At 41.1% G+C, this 16,969-nt stretch overlaps 1 protein-coding gene across 4 annotated transcripts in view; it reads left to right on the top strand.

Annotated features, from left to right (window-relative positions):
* The window catches only part of PPM1H (protein phosphatase, Mg2+/Mn2+ dependent 1H), a 212,717-nt gene extending 201,976 nt beyond the window's left edge, over window positions 1–10,741 (top strand). The window contains exons 11-12 of one of the 4 annotated variants that reach the window (XR_013928677.1): window positions 6,429–6,529; window positions 10,287–10,741. Coding sequence is in view for 3 of the 4 variants with exons in the window: in XM_080390777.1 (XP_080246903.1) it covers window positions 944–1,091 (148 nt within the window). In the remaining variant the exon portion in view is untranslated. The other 3 variants (XM_080390780.1, XM_080390777.1, XM_080390778.1) reach the window with 3 other exon arrangements.
* Window positions 10,742–16,969: the final 6,228 nt, after the last annotated feature.

Below are 16,969 nucleotides of genomic sequence, written 5' to 3'. Positions count from 1 at the left end.
TTTCAGAGGAAACTTCTAAGTGAGTACACAGATGTGTTTATCTAGTAATAGCAGATAAAACGATAAGGGAGCACATGATGGAGCAGTGCCTATGCACCACCTTTTGGACTCTGAAACCCTTCTGCACCCAAGCAGCATCTGTTGTTTTTTTCAGGACAGAAAAGAACTCCTATAATTCAAATGCCACTCAGCCCAGCACGGGCTGGGAGTTGTGAAACAATGTAAAAGCTGGTATTTCACTAACTTAAGCACTTGACAACTTACATTGATGCAGTTCTCATTGAATAAATATTATGAAATTGTTTTCATTTAATTCATAAATGTGAAAGAACTGTGGGACTCTGTTAATTTGGGTGTATTAACTCTTAAATTTCCTCTTCCAGTTTCAGAATAAAAGAGATGTTACAATCATTCCCACGGTCAAGGAAAACAGAGAGATTGGTCTACTTGGTTAAAAGTGTAATTTGGATTTTACTTTTAGTGCTCTATTACTTGTTTTCAAATTACTTTGTTGTAGTTTGTCTCTGAAATAGCCAAGCAATGTTTACCTTCAGATGTGTCAGTGAATAAGAGTGTAGTTTTCAACAGCAAGTAGTGTTATTTGGGGTCCTCAGCTTTTCAGACTGCTTGTAGAAAGCCAATTTGTTACAGCAAGCGTGTTTAATATTTTTCTGAAAACTGGTGGAGCCAGGCACCCAAAATGACCAGTGACTTTTTGATCGATTGGTGCCTGTCAAATGCCTTTAGATTCCAATGCAGGAGCCATCACTGAATGGGAAGGGCTTGCTTTGTGAGTGTGCCACGGTTTGTGTTTCTCCTGCCTGCTTCTAAAACATTGGGAGGCTTGTCCTAGTAGCTCACAGTAGTACATCTGGCAGGCTGTGAAAACCCACTTACCTCACAAAGATGAGCACTCCCTGGCTGTATTCTGCCTTTTCCACAGGTACACGCTGGCGGCGCAGGACCTGGTGATGCGAGCCAGGGGAGTGCTGAAGGACCGGGGCTGGCGAATATCCAATGACAGGCTGGGCTCTGGAGATGACATCTCTGTCTACGTTATCCCTTTAATACACGGGAACAAACAGTCATGAAAGTAGCATCAAGAGTGGTTATAGGCTGGGGATCTTCTGGGGAAGGGCCTATAAGAGACAGTATGTTTTTGGTAATCTGACCAGGACACTTCCAATTGATGTAATTATTCCAAACTAATGCTGGAGGGGTATTTTTCTGCCCGAAAGGTAGGGCTCTGCACATATACTGTATATGATTAAAGATAACCCTTAAGATTACAATTTCCCTATAGAAATGGTTTTGGTGCTTAACAAGAATGGGATTTAAATGCTGCTAGCATATTATAGATTCTGTAATCCCTCCAGGTGGGGAATTAATTTTGTTTCTCAGTTTACCATGTAGCTTGGAAGAGCCATTTCAGTTGTGAACGTAGAAGTGGGTATCAGAAGCCAAGGAGGCTCCTGAAATCTACCCCCAAATATTCAGAAAGTGACTTGGGTCACATCTTATTTAAAAATACCTATATATACATATATGAGACTCAAGATTTTTCTTCTTTCAAAAAGTTGCATTCATGACTTACCTATAGACAACTTCAAACTTGTGTAACCCTTCAAACCCCCATTTTCCTCTCCTGTCTCTTCTTCAGTAACTATACTGCTGTATTTTAGTAGGAAAACTGAAATTGTTTTCAGTGTGACTATGCTTGTTTACTGCAGCTAAAACAGCCGCCTGCAAAATTGTCCAGGAGGAATAGGCCATAGTCCTGTGTGGCAAGGTTTATTCTGGTGTGAGAAGTTATTTGTCAAGATTCCATGTTGTGTGTATGCCATGATTATACAGAGCACGCAAAGTCACTTTTATGTGATGTGGTTTCTTTGGGATCAGAGATTTGCATTCATGGAACGGTTCTGCCTGCTTTATCCTGTTGAAAAGATCCCTGACCATACAGCTTTTGCATCAGTTGGGGTTCAGTAAATTTATTTGCGCTCCTGAGTGTATTTTTAGTTGGCTTCCTACTTGAAGCGGTGGTATTGTTCTCATTAACGATTTGGTTACACAGATAGTGATCTATTTAAAAGAAGTTTCACTCCTTCCTGCCTCACTTATTATTCAGTATACCTCTGTCTGCTTGACTTGGTGATCAGAACGTGACAGCTTGTAACTTTCTGTCCTCTTGGTATTGAGGACTGTAGTCAAGGATCAAAAGATCACTGTGATATATAGAAGCCCTTGGCTAGCTTCAACAGCTTTTTTCTTAGCAGTGATGAATAAATTTAAGTGAAGAAAATCTGAGTAAAACATTATCAAAGTGAAAGCAATAGTCCTAGAGGGAAACAAGTGAGCAAATCTGAGCTTAACCTGGCTGCCTACTCTGCAAGCAGTCAGCTCTCTTACTTCGTTGGTGGGAGCTGAAGGAAAAAACAAAATATAGGCAGGTATATTGGCTGGGGAGCCAAGTTCAACCTAATTTGCCCCCAGACAACATTCTTTTGGAGAGCTGCTCATCTGGTCTGTACTTCTCGGATAGCCAAAAGACAGCCAAAGGAGCTGACATAATTGTAAGGCACTGACTAGGCAGCTCACAAATGTTGTGTCCTTTTCAAAGGAGGAGGAGGATGCTGTGCCCTTTGCAGACTTTGTCCTGAACAGGCATGGCCTAGAGCTTGCCAGTTTTGTAATTTATAGTGTGCTATGTAAACACCACGCAGCGCGTGTGCAGTGTAGCTGCCCAGATGCTTTATTTGATTGCGTCTGGAAGTACATATCCAACAGTCTTGGTGGATTTAAATTACCCTTTATCTAAATCTCTAGAGCCAGTAGGAGTTTCAGGTTGAGAGCAGGCAATGCAGAGTGTGAAATGGCTCAAACATGCAGCTAACTGCATGATTTTAGCCTGAAAACAGTCCATGCATTCCCAGTGCCTGCATGTGATAAAGCTGTGCAGAACATGGATGTTTTATATTCTAGAGCTTCAGCATAAATCAGTGGCATATCTGATTGGGTGTTGTCATGGTTTATCTATTCTTTCCTTTTTTTTTTTCCCCCTTTACCTCTTTTTCTGGTGAAGAGAGAGGTTTGGTGTCTAGGATATTTTTCCATGGCCCCTCATATGTTTTAAAGTTTAAGCAAGAGATCTTCTCTTGCACTTCTTTTTTTTGGCCTAATAAACTTGTAAACATGCTTTTCATGCTCTGTGTAACTCCTGTTGTCTCTTCGCAAATGCAGTTGCGTAGTCCTCTAGCAATTCAGATCCTCTTTTGCAAAGAAACTAATGCTGGCAATTCAGTGGAGTTGTCTGAACAGCAAAGAAGCTGCTGCTTGCTGGTACCAGCCTCGAGCCCGAGTCAAGTATTTCAGTGCTCATACATTGTTAGTCTTCATTATTTGGTAACATGGTGTCAACACACATACCAATCATTATAAAACCACTGAGTACAATGCGGTGGAAATAAATTTCCAGTGTAGCATTAGCTGAAATTTAAAAGTGACGTTTTCAGGCAATGGAAGGTGCACCTTCTCATTCCAGGGGCGTTTTTAAAGGTACCACAGGAGAGATAGGTTAGTGGAGCGTGTGATTTTGGTGGGAGCAAACTGGGTGGTGACTTCTCAGAGCAGAATCTCACGGGCACTGGTATGACTTTGTGAATCAGCCTCCACTGTGAGTGTTGTTGATCTGAGGTATTGCCATCAGCCATCCTGCTTTTCTGCAGCAACTGAGCCCAGGTTGAGTTGTGTTAGCTGTCAGCCACTCTCCTGGAAAGGGCAGAAGTACAGTATCAGTTATCAGTATCGATTACCATAAAATAATAAATTCTGAGAACTTAAAAGAGTAATAAAAAGTTTCCTACTCGGATGTATGTGAATGAAACTATGCTCTGATGCTTTTTGGTTTGCTTTTTTACAAAGTATCTGTTATACATTTACATGTTTGCCTCTGTAGAGCGGCTCTGGTGCGTCTTTGATACACTGTATTAGTACTTGGGCTTTCACTTCTATCTGCTTTTAGTAGGAGCTGCTTCTGTGCTTGCACTGTGGTCTGTGCTCTGCTTCAAGGTATGGTATAAATACATATACACACCCAAGCCTCATATAAATAGGAGGCGGGAGTCATTTGTTGGGGAGGTGTTACGTGAGAATAATTAAAAGCATTTCCAATTCCCTGTATAGGCTGAATTGTTTTGGGAGTCACAGCATTACTAACCACTGATGGCAGGGAGGATCCAAGGTGCACAGTACCACTTTTCAGATAGACACAGGATGGATATTGCCATGGTCAGACTTGCAGCTGCTCTAGGGCTCAGCGAAGCTCCTGAGTTAGGAGAAGGCAGCTCAGCTCCTCCAATTGGAGCAAGTTAGGCACCAAGTCCAAATTTTAGACCCTTGGCATGTCATCTTGGTTACTGCCTGATGCCGGCAGCGCTGGGTTTTTTTGCGTGTGAAGTTCCCGTAGTATCTGAAACTGTTCAAACCTTAGCAGCAAGGAACCTCAGTCCAGAGTTACTTGTGTATTCGTACAGCTATTGCAGAGTGCCATGTCCTTGCCTGCACATAGGCACTGTTTAGAAAGTCAGGCAAGTCCTTGTCCTTCCTTGGACAACAGCAAGGGAAGGACGTAGTAGGCCACGTAGTTCAGGTTAGCTGACAGTGCAACGTAACGCTGTCTTCTGGTGCCTAGTCCAGTCCAATTTCTAGAAACTCAAACCCAAGAAGCTTCTGCCATTCTCTTGTGAATAGTGTTGCAGAAGGTAGTACAGCCATGTTGAATATTTTCTTTTGCACTGCAGCTTAAATCTTTGTTCAATTCGATGAAGAAAGTAGTTAGAAATTTAATTTACACCTTAGGTGAGGCAGACAACCATCATTTAGTACATTAAAGCAATGACGCTTCCTTCATGATCACAAAAGCTTGTTGTCTGAGAGGGTTGGTGTTCAGTGGTCTTGTGCTGGGAAGAAAAAAAATTATTTTAAAAATTTGTAAAAAAACATCAGGGCTAACAAGCTAAAGGGAGGGTGGTCAGTCTGCTGTTAGTTTTGGATTTCCATGTTAAAAGTTAATTCCATGTTAAAATATGACAAGAGACATCTGCGAGGTACAGTCAACTCTGCGCCTCTGGGATATTTTTGAAGAACTGCACTTGATGTTTGGGCAGATTTTGGCTTTGAACTTTTGCTAGGTTTTTAAAGAACACTACACACTCCAAGCAGATCTGCTGTGTTTCTTCCTGTCCTCGGTGTTTTGCTTTTACTTTACATTTTATGTCCAAATACTTGCAAAGTTTTTGTATCGAACATGAATTGCAAACTTTGTGGAGTTGTTGTTCCTCCCCAATATTTTTGGTCTGTAAATAGTTTTCCTCCATGTGTCTTAGATGAAGATACAGTGATGTGGCTACTATAGAGAGAGTGACCAAACGATGCTGTAACTGTGCTGCTGTATTTCTACCTGTGACGTACTTGAAGGAGGATGCCCTTGTCCACCTCCATTCTCACTCTTCTTTTCTTTTTCTCTCTCTCTTTTTTTAACCATTGCTGATGGTGTTCTTTCATAGGTGTCTTATTTTGGTTTGGGACTTTTTTTTTTTAATAGCTGCCACTTTTTTCTTTTCCTTCATTGGACAAGTCATCTTGTTTTGAGATCTGTACAACTGTCTAGGTTTTATAGTCCTGAAGAAATGGAGGACTGCTGGAGGAAGAGGTTTTGGACCAATGTACTTCTGCTTTGTGACTGTGAAATGTTAATCTTTTTGTAACCTAAGAACAAAAAATGTTTAGTAAAGGGATATATTTTGTGGTTTTTGAAACTTTTCAGTGCAATGAACAAAAGAGGAGGATGCTAAAGAAGTGTATGCGCAAAGTTTTAAAATAAAATTTTAAATTATATATTATATATATCCATTTATATCTATAATCATTATTATTCTGCCTTTGTCTTGAAGAATGCCTAAGTCTTTTTTGTGTGTATTATGAATCGGGCAATGTGGACAAGTAGCATGCTCTGCTTTACAAGGGAATGAATGATTCACCGACAAAAAGTCTCACTCTGGATTTAATGAAGTAAATCCCTATGAGGTGCATTGGTGTATGGGTTGATCTGGAAGGGTTCAGCTGTAGGATAACTGTGAGAGTTGTGTGCTGCCATCAGATTATGATTCATTGCTCAGACTGCCAGTTGCCACGTTCTGCCTCAATGAAGAGCTATGCAAAGTGATCAGCTATCAACACTCTGTGGCATGAGACACTGGGTGTAATTTTTTAAAATGACAACGTAAGTTTTTCCCTCATCCCCAGTTCCTCAGGAATCACTGTCTCAAATTCTGCTCTAACCTTATGTTAGAGTCAAACCGAGGGTGAATTCATAGATTCCACTGAAGCAAGCTGTCCTGGTTATTTAGTAACCAAAGATGTTTTTGAAGGTACCGCAGATGCAGGAACTAACACAGGCCTATTTGCATGGTACCAGCACAGAGCCACCAACAACGCCCATCAGAGGTGCCAGCAAGAGAATGAGAGCTGGGTATGTATCTACTGTTTATGTCTTTGAAATATTGCATTGTAGCACAAGCAGTTCTCCTGATTCCTATTTCACCTCATACTTGGTAGAAGAGCAGTGAAAACATTTTTTGTAGTATTACCCCAGTTTTCTAAATGGTCTCTATGCCTGTTGCATGTGTTGCTTTCACTCTGCTGCTTCTCACTCTCCCCTTAAGTCCTACAGTTTATTACTGCAGTCAGACTGCTTTGTCATGTTTAAAATTGCTGTGCAAATAAAACTTCAGCACAGCTTTTCCTGGCTTGATGGTGTCAGCTGACTAAAGAAGTGTTGGTAGCATGCAGTGACAGGGAACTGTTGCGTGTCAAGAGAACCTAAAGGAGCTTGCTCCACGTCATCCTGTTGCTTTCGCATCTCTGATGCCCTAAATTCTATAAGCTTGTAGATCAGGTAAGGCTTGTTGTTTTCATGGCTTTTTAGGTAATAGATAGAACTCTTCAAATCTGGACATCAGTTGCTAGAATTCCTGTAGGCAATACATCAGTGCTTAGCCAAAAAATATATTCATGGTATTCCACTGCATATACGGAGTTAACTAAAGCGACATAAGGGAACAATCCCAGTAATTTATTGTATTTTGTACAGTTTCTATAAAACTGAGGACTGAAGTTTCATCTTCTTAATGTATCCTCATAGAGCAGTGTACCTTCACAAAAAGTTTACTTCTTCATGCTATTACACTGCAGCTTTTATGGATTACAGAGTTTCTTGCACACTTTTCCAGGAAGGCTTATATAAACCAAAGTTACTGCACATCCTGTTCTTGTTAGAGGGAAGGATGAAGGCTTTTTGAAAGTCCTCTACTTTGGAAAACAAAGGATGACATAACGTTTAAAGGACATAAAATGATTTCAGGAGACACAGTGCTTTGAGGACAAGTTTAATAAAAAGAAGTATTAGCAAGGTAGACAAAATGTGTCTACAGGTAGATAAAGAACATATGATTTGGAGACTCAATAATTTAAGAAAAATTAATCATAAATTTGAAGCTGCAGAAATAGCCTACAGCACTCTGCCACAAAATAGTAACAGGAGAGGGAGGAAGCTGCAGTAGAAAAAATAATTAGATCTTTACTGCAGCTAATTTAAGACTGATTATTTAGATGCATAGACAGATGAGATCTCTGAACCTTCATCAATTTGAGGCCACCTAAGGTTAGAATTACATTATTTTTCTTTGGTGTATTAGCACATAGTTTCTCAGGCTTTAAAGAGTCAAAACATCCCTGACCTTTACCCCTGAGCATTTATTCCCTTAAGGGATTAAGGGATTGCCTTCTACTGCTTATGGTGGTGTTCTTTAAAGATGGCACTACAACCATCTGTAAAGGTCTGGCATCACATCATCCCTGAGCTTCAAGTGATCCTTGGATTTACCAATCTGTTGGTTGGGTTTTCTTCTTGTCTGTGGTAAATCAAGGCCTTTCCCAACAGGCTCTACTCAGACAGAGCACCTTTCCAGTTCAGTTATGCTGTGGGTAGCAGTTTTCTTTCCTTCTCCTTACTGCGCTCCTCTCTGATTTAAAGCATTTTGTAGAAGTTAACTGCTGTTTGAGATGTGCCACCAAGTCCTTGGCCATCCACCTCCCCCCCACCACCCGCTGTGGGTGAAGAGGACACTGACAGCATCACCAGCAGCGCAGGGATTGCTGGTAGCCAAAGGGAAGCCCCCTGGAAAGGGAAATGAGTTCTTTGTTAACCTAACATTGCTCATTACCTCAAAATGAGAACTTGCATGCGTGTAATATGTTAGTTTTCCTATTTGAAAGGGGACACTTTAAGGAGTTTAAGTTGATTTTAGAGGATTCAACTTTCTGAGCTGTCGTTACCCCAGTTCTTTGGCCCAGTTATTCCCTGGGGCAACTACTTTTCCTTGCCAAATTACGAGCTGGCTGGGAGATCCAAAGGTTATCACACAAGCCAAGATTAGCATTTAGCTTCTGATGTGACAGTTGTTGCTTATTTCTGTAATTATTGCTATAACTTCAGAGGGAATAAGCCAAAAAACCTGCAAGTTTGCTATTTTTGCTTTAGGAAGGTAAAGACTTCAGGTTATGGAAATTCGGCAAGATATCAATGAGTAAAATTACAAGAAAAGATACTGTTTTTCCCATGAGAGTAACTGTTGAAGACAAATGACTAGGCAGCCACCCTCATCAAGTAGCACAAATTGTTCCTAAACAGAGAACATTTCTCTGCGCAGTATAATACTCAATAAAGCTCCGGGATGTAAAAGCAGCTGACACACTAGCAGTCGTTTCAGTCTCTTCAGAAATTTAGACTGACTCTGCCCATCCAGATCTCTTAAATGTGTATCGGTTTAATTTTTAATCCTGCAGCCCTTTGCAGCTGGGGCACCTTGGCAGATGCGGGTTGAGGCAGCTGTTTCACCGTACAGTGCAGTGTCACAGCACGTACTGGGATGGGGAAGGTGAGACAAGAAGAAGCCAAATCCACTTGCAGTTCTCCAGGATCTAGAAGCAGACAAATCAGTTACTCAAATACGGAATTGTCAAAGAATGTACAAAGAGTGGGGAACTGCTACATCTGCAAGCAGTTTAGACATTGATTCTGAAAGATCCTGTCGTCCCCGCGTTATGCCTGTTTACTTTTGTTCCTGGGTTGGCACCGCAGCTAATTGCACCAAATGTCTCATTTCTTACCATCCTCCAGCTTTCCCTAGAGCTTTGTCAGCCAAATGTCAACTGCATCTCATCTAGCTGAGATCAAGGTACTCCACGAACAAGCTCCTAATACAAACTTCTTATGCTGCATTTTCTGAGGATTGCATTCACTTTGCTCCCAATTTAAAAAAATAAATTTACTCTGCTGGTCTTTGCACCCCCTCTTAGTGCTTGTTTTTCACCAGCATTCATGCAATTGAATTTTACATCTGGGAATTCAGAATATGTTAGAAGAGCTGGAACATCATTCTTACCTTTCTCTACTTGAGCACCAGCATAGAAGCAGTTTAAATCAGCCAGACAAGAATCAAAACACACTCTTCAAACTAAGTCTCATGTCCAGACTTACAAGTATTTTATGAATGGGAAAAATATGAAACACAATGCTCAGACAGTAAATTTTGCTGTGGTTACATTTTTCTAAGAATGGTGTTTTAGCGAAGGTCTGATTAGCACCAAAAAAAAAAAAAAAAAAAAAAAAAAAAGAAGAAAGGAGTAAAAAAAAAAAATTATGGTTATATAAAATTGCCCAGTAGTGCTTCTCTACTACCTCTCCTGCAAGATTTCCCTGGTGCTGTCTTCCCTAGGAAAGCAGGCAGCACGGGACTCAGGTACACAGTCAGTTATGAAATGGGAAAGGCAACATCCAGGCAGAGACCAAGTTCTAATAAATAAGCTTTTGTAGAATAATTAAATTGAATTTATAACTTTATATATGAAGTATGTATATAGGAAAAAATTGGCAAGGAACTCTGAGTAGCAACTAAGATGTTGAAAGATGTGATCTGTTTGTGACTGTTCCAGGAGCTGAAAGCAAACAGTGGTCTGTAAATACACGTATTTTAGCTATTCAGTTACCCAGAATACAGTTAAGTACAGATTTGCACTTCTGTTAACAAACCCTCCACCTTTTAGGAGGATTAGTGGGGAAGAAATGGCAAGACACCCCTTTCTCAAGGTGTCTCATCCTCAACAGAAACAAAACTGTGTTCTAAAAATTGAACTGGGAATAACACAATTTTGTTCATCCTTTGGAGGATTCAGCAGCTACCTCTGCACTGAAAGCCTCCTGCATCCACAGGTCCTGGTGCTGCACCATCCTGTGGCCATCAGATGGGCCTGTGAAGCCACCTGCCCGGCCAGCAGCAGCCGGCATCCCCGTGATAGCGGAGACTACACTTCCTAGGGACCTGCAAGGGTAAGCAGTGGCTAAACAATGGTAGGACACAAACATCTACATAAATGGTTAAATCCTTCAATACAGGCTTTTTTTTTTTTTTTTTTTTTTCCTTAAGAAAACTGGTATTTGCACACTACCCAAAACAAGGCTCAGGAGCGAGAACACCAGCTCTTATAAACCTCGCAGAGTCACTGCTCTTCCAGTTAGGAAAACAGAAAAGGGAGGGACTCCTCTCTTTGTCTGCCCTGGAAGGAGGCAAAGAGAAAGAAAAGCGTGGCTTTGCTAGCAGTCAAGAGCCTGCACTGCTGCTGGACTTACGGTCATGGTCTGCCTCACAAATGGAGTTTGGAAGCGGGGCTTGAGGTTCTGGGGTCTCCTCCTTGTGGTGCTGGGCTGTAGTTGGCACTCAGCGATGCTAGTTGTTGTCTCACAACAACTGAGGTAGAGTTTGTTGCTTTTCACCAATCCCGAGTTACTCCTAAAGTAATCCTGAGGTTTCTGGAGAAACAGTTATGATTATTTTTTTTTTTTGATGCATCTAGAGCCATAACATGATGATTGCATAACAGCCTCACCCAGCAACTGTTCATACTCTCCCTTGCCCTCCCCCATAACATAAGATGCTATGTGCAACAAGCCACTTGCTACCAGGAAGGGGATTCATTTCTAAGAGGCATATATGTAAAGGAAAAAAATGCTTTGAGGGTGTTGCTGGGGCTCTGTGTGACCTGCATCGGGGATGAAGTACAAACCTCAACGTTGCAGACATATCCCAGGGTCGCGTTCACAAGGGACAGGGAAGCAACGGGGGAAGGACGTGAGCAGAGCATGAGCAGCTCTGTTGCTTCTTGTGAAAATAAACTGTAATAACAATTAAGGGAAAGGAGTAGTAAGTTAATAAGGCAGTAAAGAGTTTTCCAAATTGGTCACAAACCATTGGTTTATCCCTTGTAAAGCTCAGCTGACAAGGATTCTCTCATCCCTTTGTCCCCCTATCTCTTTCAATGATCATCCTTCTTCATGCAAATGTAGATGGAAAGGGGGAACAGTGAAAGGTTAAAATGGAAGCAGGCTATCTTTCATCGACATGGTAATTTTGCTGCTTGGCTCCATGCCAAATGCTCACTGCAGCCACTAGCTGCCATTCCAACATGAGTGAAAGGATCTTTAATAAGAGTGTAAATAAAAGCCAGGCTGAGAAATGAGTTTTCCATCCCAGCAATCGCTGGCCTAACCTCTGCTGTAAATAGTCTCTCAGAGCAGCACAGATGGAGTACCAGCACCTGGGGATCAAGGCAATCTCTGCACAGTGCAATTTAAACAGCTGGGTACAATTGAAACATGAATTAGCAGGGATAGACGGAGGGGTTCCATTTTGTGCACTAGGTAAAAACAAATAATTCAGTCCTTTTTCCCCTTTAAAAAAAGGAGGGGGGGGAGAACTTTTGACATGATCTTGTGGGAGGTGCTCTTTGCTGCAGCTGTTAGATTAATTTAACCATGAGAATTTCCCACAAGGCGCTGTAAAAACAGAGCCCTAATTTATGATCATTGATTTAACAGCTTGAAAGTGATTTATCTGACCTCAGTAAAGATAGCGAGGACACCAGAAGAATGATCGGTCATTCTGGGCTTTGTGTGGCTGTGATTGGCCTTATTAATTTAGAGCAGAAGGTCTGTTTCAGTGTCTTATTGAGACAGTCAAAGGCAGTTGGCAACTGAACTATTTTAAATACTTTTTTTTTTTTTTAAGCATTACTAATGCTGCTAAGTACTAAGAATTCATTCCACATGGAAAAGATCCTCATTAGTTAAGAAATGGTAAGGCTTCTTTTAGAACTGCACACAAACAGACGCCTGGTCTTGGATTTGCAAGTTGTTTTTTCTTAAGTATTTTTTTTTCTGTTGTTGGGAATCTAAAGCACACTGTGAAATGGAATTGTTAAGCATTACAGTAAATGAGAATAACTTTGGAAGAGATAAAAGAGGTTGGCATAAGGGATTGCTGTCTCTTGCTCTTTTTTAAAGGTAGATTTCAGAAACACCTAAACACATATTTTACTTTATCATTCGCTCCTCTTTATGGAAGTTACAGAGCGTTGACAAGTAAATAGATCTAGGTTTTATTTTAGAAGAATATGCTTTTGGTTAAAATGAGTGTAGCATCCACTACTGAAATGTCACAACAGAGTGATGCAATTTCTTCACACAAATAAGAGGAGAAAGGATGAAAGGGAAAGGTGAGCGCTCTTGCTCTCTCTCTCAAAGAGTAATTGTTTTTAAGAGGAGCGTGAAATGACATACAGATGCTGTAATAGTTTACCTACACCAGAAAATTTGAATACAGAAAAAAGTGTGTCTGCACAAGCGTATACACATGTGCAGAAATCACACAGGAGGTGCCAAAACTCTTCCTTGTATTTAGAGCACTAACCAGGAAAACGGGCTGGGAGCAGTCGAGTGCCAATTTATCTTGCCACCTGGACTGATGTATGGTTGGGTTAAATGTCACTGATTTGGATGGTTCTGCATTTCATTCACTGCTGGATTATGCCCAGCTTTGAAGCCCATCTACAAGGATCTCAGTAATTGTCTTGCCACTTTTCAAGGTGGGAGACAGACATGCTGCAGGCTAGGATTGCATCCAGGGGGGATGAATGCTTACAGTCATTTTGCTATCCTGATGAAATGCTATCTGACCTGAAACGAAAGTAGTCCACTTAATCTCCGTACAACAGGGGAAAAAAGCAGAAAACAATATTTCAACCCTCCGAAATATGAAATAATAAGTTATTTAAAAAAATAAAAAGACTGAGACAATAGAATAGATTATGAAATATGTAGAAAAGTCCCTGCAAAATCTCATACATGTTGTCAAGAGCGTAAAGGAGAAAATGCATAAACAGCAATCTATCTCACTAAAAGTTTTGAGGGACTGATGGTAACTATAAAAACAACCCCAAAGCCCCACACAAATAAAACAAAGCTGAAGCCCACGTTATGGGCCTGAAAAATACAGAAAGCTATATGTCAGCCTGTACATCATCTTGCCATCATCCTATGTTGCCATCAATCTTACGTTGTTCCCTATAGCACACTATAGAGACAGGAGAATTCAATAAATTATACGCAGTATTACTTTGCTTAAATTCAAATTTATGGGCAAAAAAATTAATAAGGTGAATAGCACACTAAAATGTTTCTACACACTCTTTAACCCATGACAACAGTCTCCTAAGCAAAAAAATCTTCAGAGTACTGACCTGCCTACTAACAAATCTTTGTTCCTCCCAAAATAACACTAGGTATTTCTTCCCACTTAAAGAAGCCCATTCTGGATGGCTTCAGATCTAATTCTGGAAAATGACAGATAAGCATCTTCAACAGCATAGATGTCACAAACACTTCTAAAGGAATGACTGCTTTTTAGCAAATGGATCACTTTTTTTTTTTAAAATGCCTTAATTTACCACTGACTTCATTCTAACACTTGACACTATGGCACACGTAGATGTACATGAGACTTACAGGTTAGTTTAAAAGCACAAGTATTTTTCATTTATCATCACAGAAACAACAACTTAAAAGACATTCTCTTTTACGGGCTATATTCCACATGATATCCTGGAATACTGTTCATCTCAGAGCTCACGTTTAATATTCCTAAGGATGGCTTAAATGGCATCTCAGGGTCTAAACTGTGCTGTGACTTTACTGCTGAAGCACATGCAGTTCAGGACCAGAATATATAGAATCTCATTTGGCTTCTATTAAAAGAAAAAAAAACACCAAAAAACCCATCAAAAACCCAAACCAGCTTCAGTTACTAAGTTCACAATATTCTTGCTTTAGCAAGAGCCAGAGAAACCATTTGAGATGACCAAATCTTTGAAAAAATTCTAATAACTGACGAGCCTGCTGACGTGATCCTTTACACATCTTCCTCCTCCTTTTCTTTGAACTTCTAATAACCATTTGCACGAAAGGTGCAAGAGGAATCTGCAGACAATATGCTGAAGTGCCAGCACATTTACCATTCAAACAAGGAAAGAGACCACCCCTTCCTCTGGTGTTGCTTGACCTTCCCAGCTCTGGATCAATCCACAACCCTCCCAGTCCTGCTTATGGTGTGCGGGCTCCCAACAACAGAGACCAGAAGCAGACTTCTCTTGGAAAACACTAGAAGGAAATCAGCCTAAGGCTGCAAATAAAGCCACTTCTAGACAGTTGCATATAAACCACAACAAAACATGGTGTTGCAAGTCTCTTAATATACCCATGGCTTAAGAAAGGACACTGCTTGGGGGTTTGCTGGACTCAAATTATCATAGAATCATAGAATAGTTTGGGCTGGGAGGGACCTTAACAACCAACTAGTTCCAACCCCTGCCATGGGCAGGGCCACCTTCCACTAGACCAGGTCACTCACAGCCCCATCCAACCTGGCCTTGAACACTTCCAGGGATGGGGCATCCACAGCTTCTCTGGGCAACCTGTTCCAGTGTCTCACCAGCCTCACAGTCAATAATGTCTTCCTGACAACTTATCTACATCTACCCTCTTTTAGTTTAAAACCGTTACCCCTGGTCCTATCAAATTACATGGTGTGACCAGGAAAAGTCCAGTTCTTCCCGAGGAGCGGACAGCAGAAATAGAACTGGCTTTGTGAGCACCCCTCCGCAACCCTCTAGTCAAAATGCTACAGATCTTACAGCAAAATATCACATCCACAGAAACTCATAAAACGATGTGAGAGTTAAAATCACAAGCCTAAAGTACTGCATTCACCGAGGCAGCAAGGATTGCAGGCACGAGGAAGCATTTGGAGTAAGGTCAGTGTGCACTCAGGGACACCCACCGCTGCGGGAACACGAGATGTGGCACAAGCCCACCCACCGCTGTGGTGGCACGGGCAGATGCACAGGCAAATGCCACCACAGGAGACCAGCCACCACCACAGGGGACACGGCACAGGCAGGAGAGGAACACAAACTCAAAACAAATCTGCCTGTTACCGCAGACTGGAGATACGCTGCTCTGCATACGAAGCTCTAGAGCTAACTCCCGCAGCTGAAATGAACGCTGTGCTCATATTCATTTCAATGCTAGGAAAATTGCTAGAATGAAGCTTATGGAACTGAATTAAGATAGGGGTGGGTTTTGTTTTTTACCTTTGCAGAAGATTTAACGGTGCTTCAATTCTCCTGGAGAAAGGATCGGTTCCAATAACCTACCCAGCCTGATTCGGTGTGCAGAGGTAAAAGAAAGCCTCCACGCTGAATCTTGAAGCTGTAGGACCACGATAAGGAAAATCATTTGCAAAGCTGAATTTTGCTTCACAGAATGCATCACCGAGTCACTGGGAATTTTGTTCAACATTGAGTGATGCTGTCAATAGATCTGTGAGAGGAGGGGTCACTGGGAGTTTTGCTGGAGAGAGTGTTTATATGTCATCAGTTGCTAGTGTGCAAATGCATCATGTTGCAACAGATGGAAAGCAGTACACAACTGGCTGGGGCTTATCAAAGTGAGGGTTTGTGAGATCAAATACGTGTGATCAATCTTGTTTACCTTTAGGATGAAGGTGCTGACTCCACTTCATGTGCAAAGAGCTCTCTGCTGGATTATAGCTATTACCTACAGGTATAAAAGTGTTACAGAATATATGTGTGAGTTATGCATAAAAGCAGTCTTTTAGATGGGAAGAAGGAAATAGATTGTTTACGTGGAATGCATCCGTGTAACAGAAAAATGCTGAATACTGTATTTTCTGCTTTCAGTGTCCTTCCTATGGAAAAGAACTAATTGCTCATTATCATCAGTGGTAAATATAATCAGAGCTATTTAACTTGAATTTCAGTCTGTAATGGAAACATGCTCCACCTGTAACATCGTTATCCATTCCATCATTGCATTCACAGTCATTTCTGGTGGCTAGCATTAGGCCACCTTCCATCATCTGTATTGACAGGCAAAGGTAGACACACAGGTTTTCAAGAAATTACTCAGAAGAATAACATTCCCAAAGCCGTAACTTCAACATAATTACCTGATGTTCCTGAAGATTACGCTTCATGAAAGAACCACCATTCTTGTTCTCACCATCTTCTCATTTCTGCTAACGGCAGAATTTTGACATACTGTTTTTAAATACTGTTTGGATACATGTTGATCATTCACTGTTGCTGAGAAACCCTAGGCTCGTTTTTAGCATGCTTTCTGCAGATACCTTCTTAGGTGGGGATGAGCAGTAGTCCTTTACAACTGGGATGGAGAATGATTCATGTATGCATCCCATTAGTTTAGCAATGAGATATCACAGCAATTTAGTTTCACATGTTTTTCTTACATTGTTTTTTGTGTCTTCATCATGTTTTCTCCCGTCAGACCAACTAAATCTGCAAACTACAGAACAGTGAGACCACCATTTGCCAGGAGACAGAAGAACATAAAAGAAAGAGTATTGTTATAGTGGCAACATTTTTTAAACCAGGAGATGAAAACCACCAGAATCGGGGGGGACAATAGGGACAGAAACCA

The sequence above is a fragment of the Falco punctatus genome (genome assembly GCF_963210335.1).
Source record: "Falco punctatus genome assembly, chromosome: 6".
NCBI lineage: Eukaryota > Metazoa > Chordata > Aves > Falconiformes > Falconidae > Falco > Falco punctatus.
Note: the sequence above shows the minus strand (reverse complement) of the source record. Positions and strands in the feature narration are given on the sequence as shown.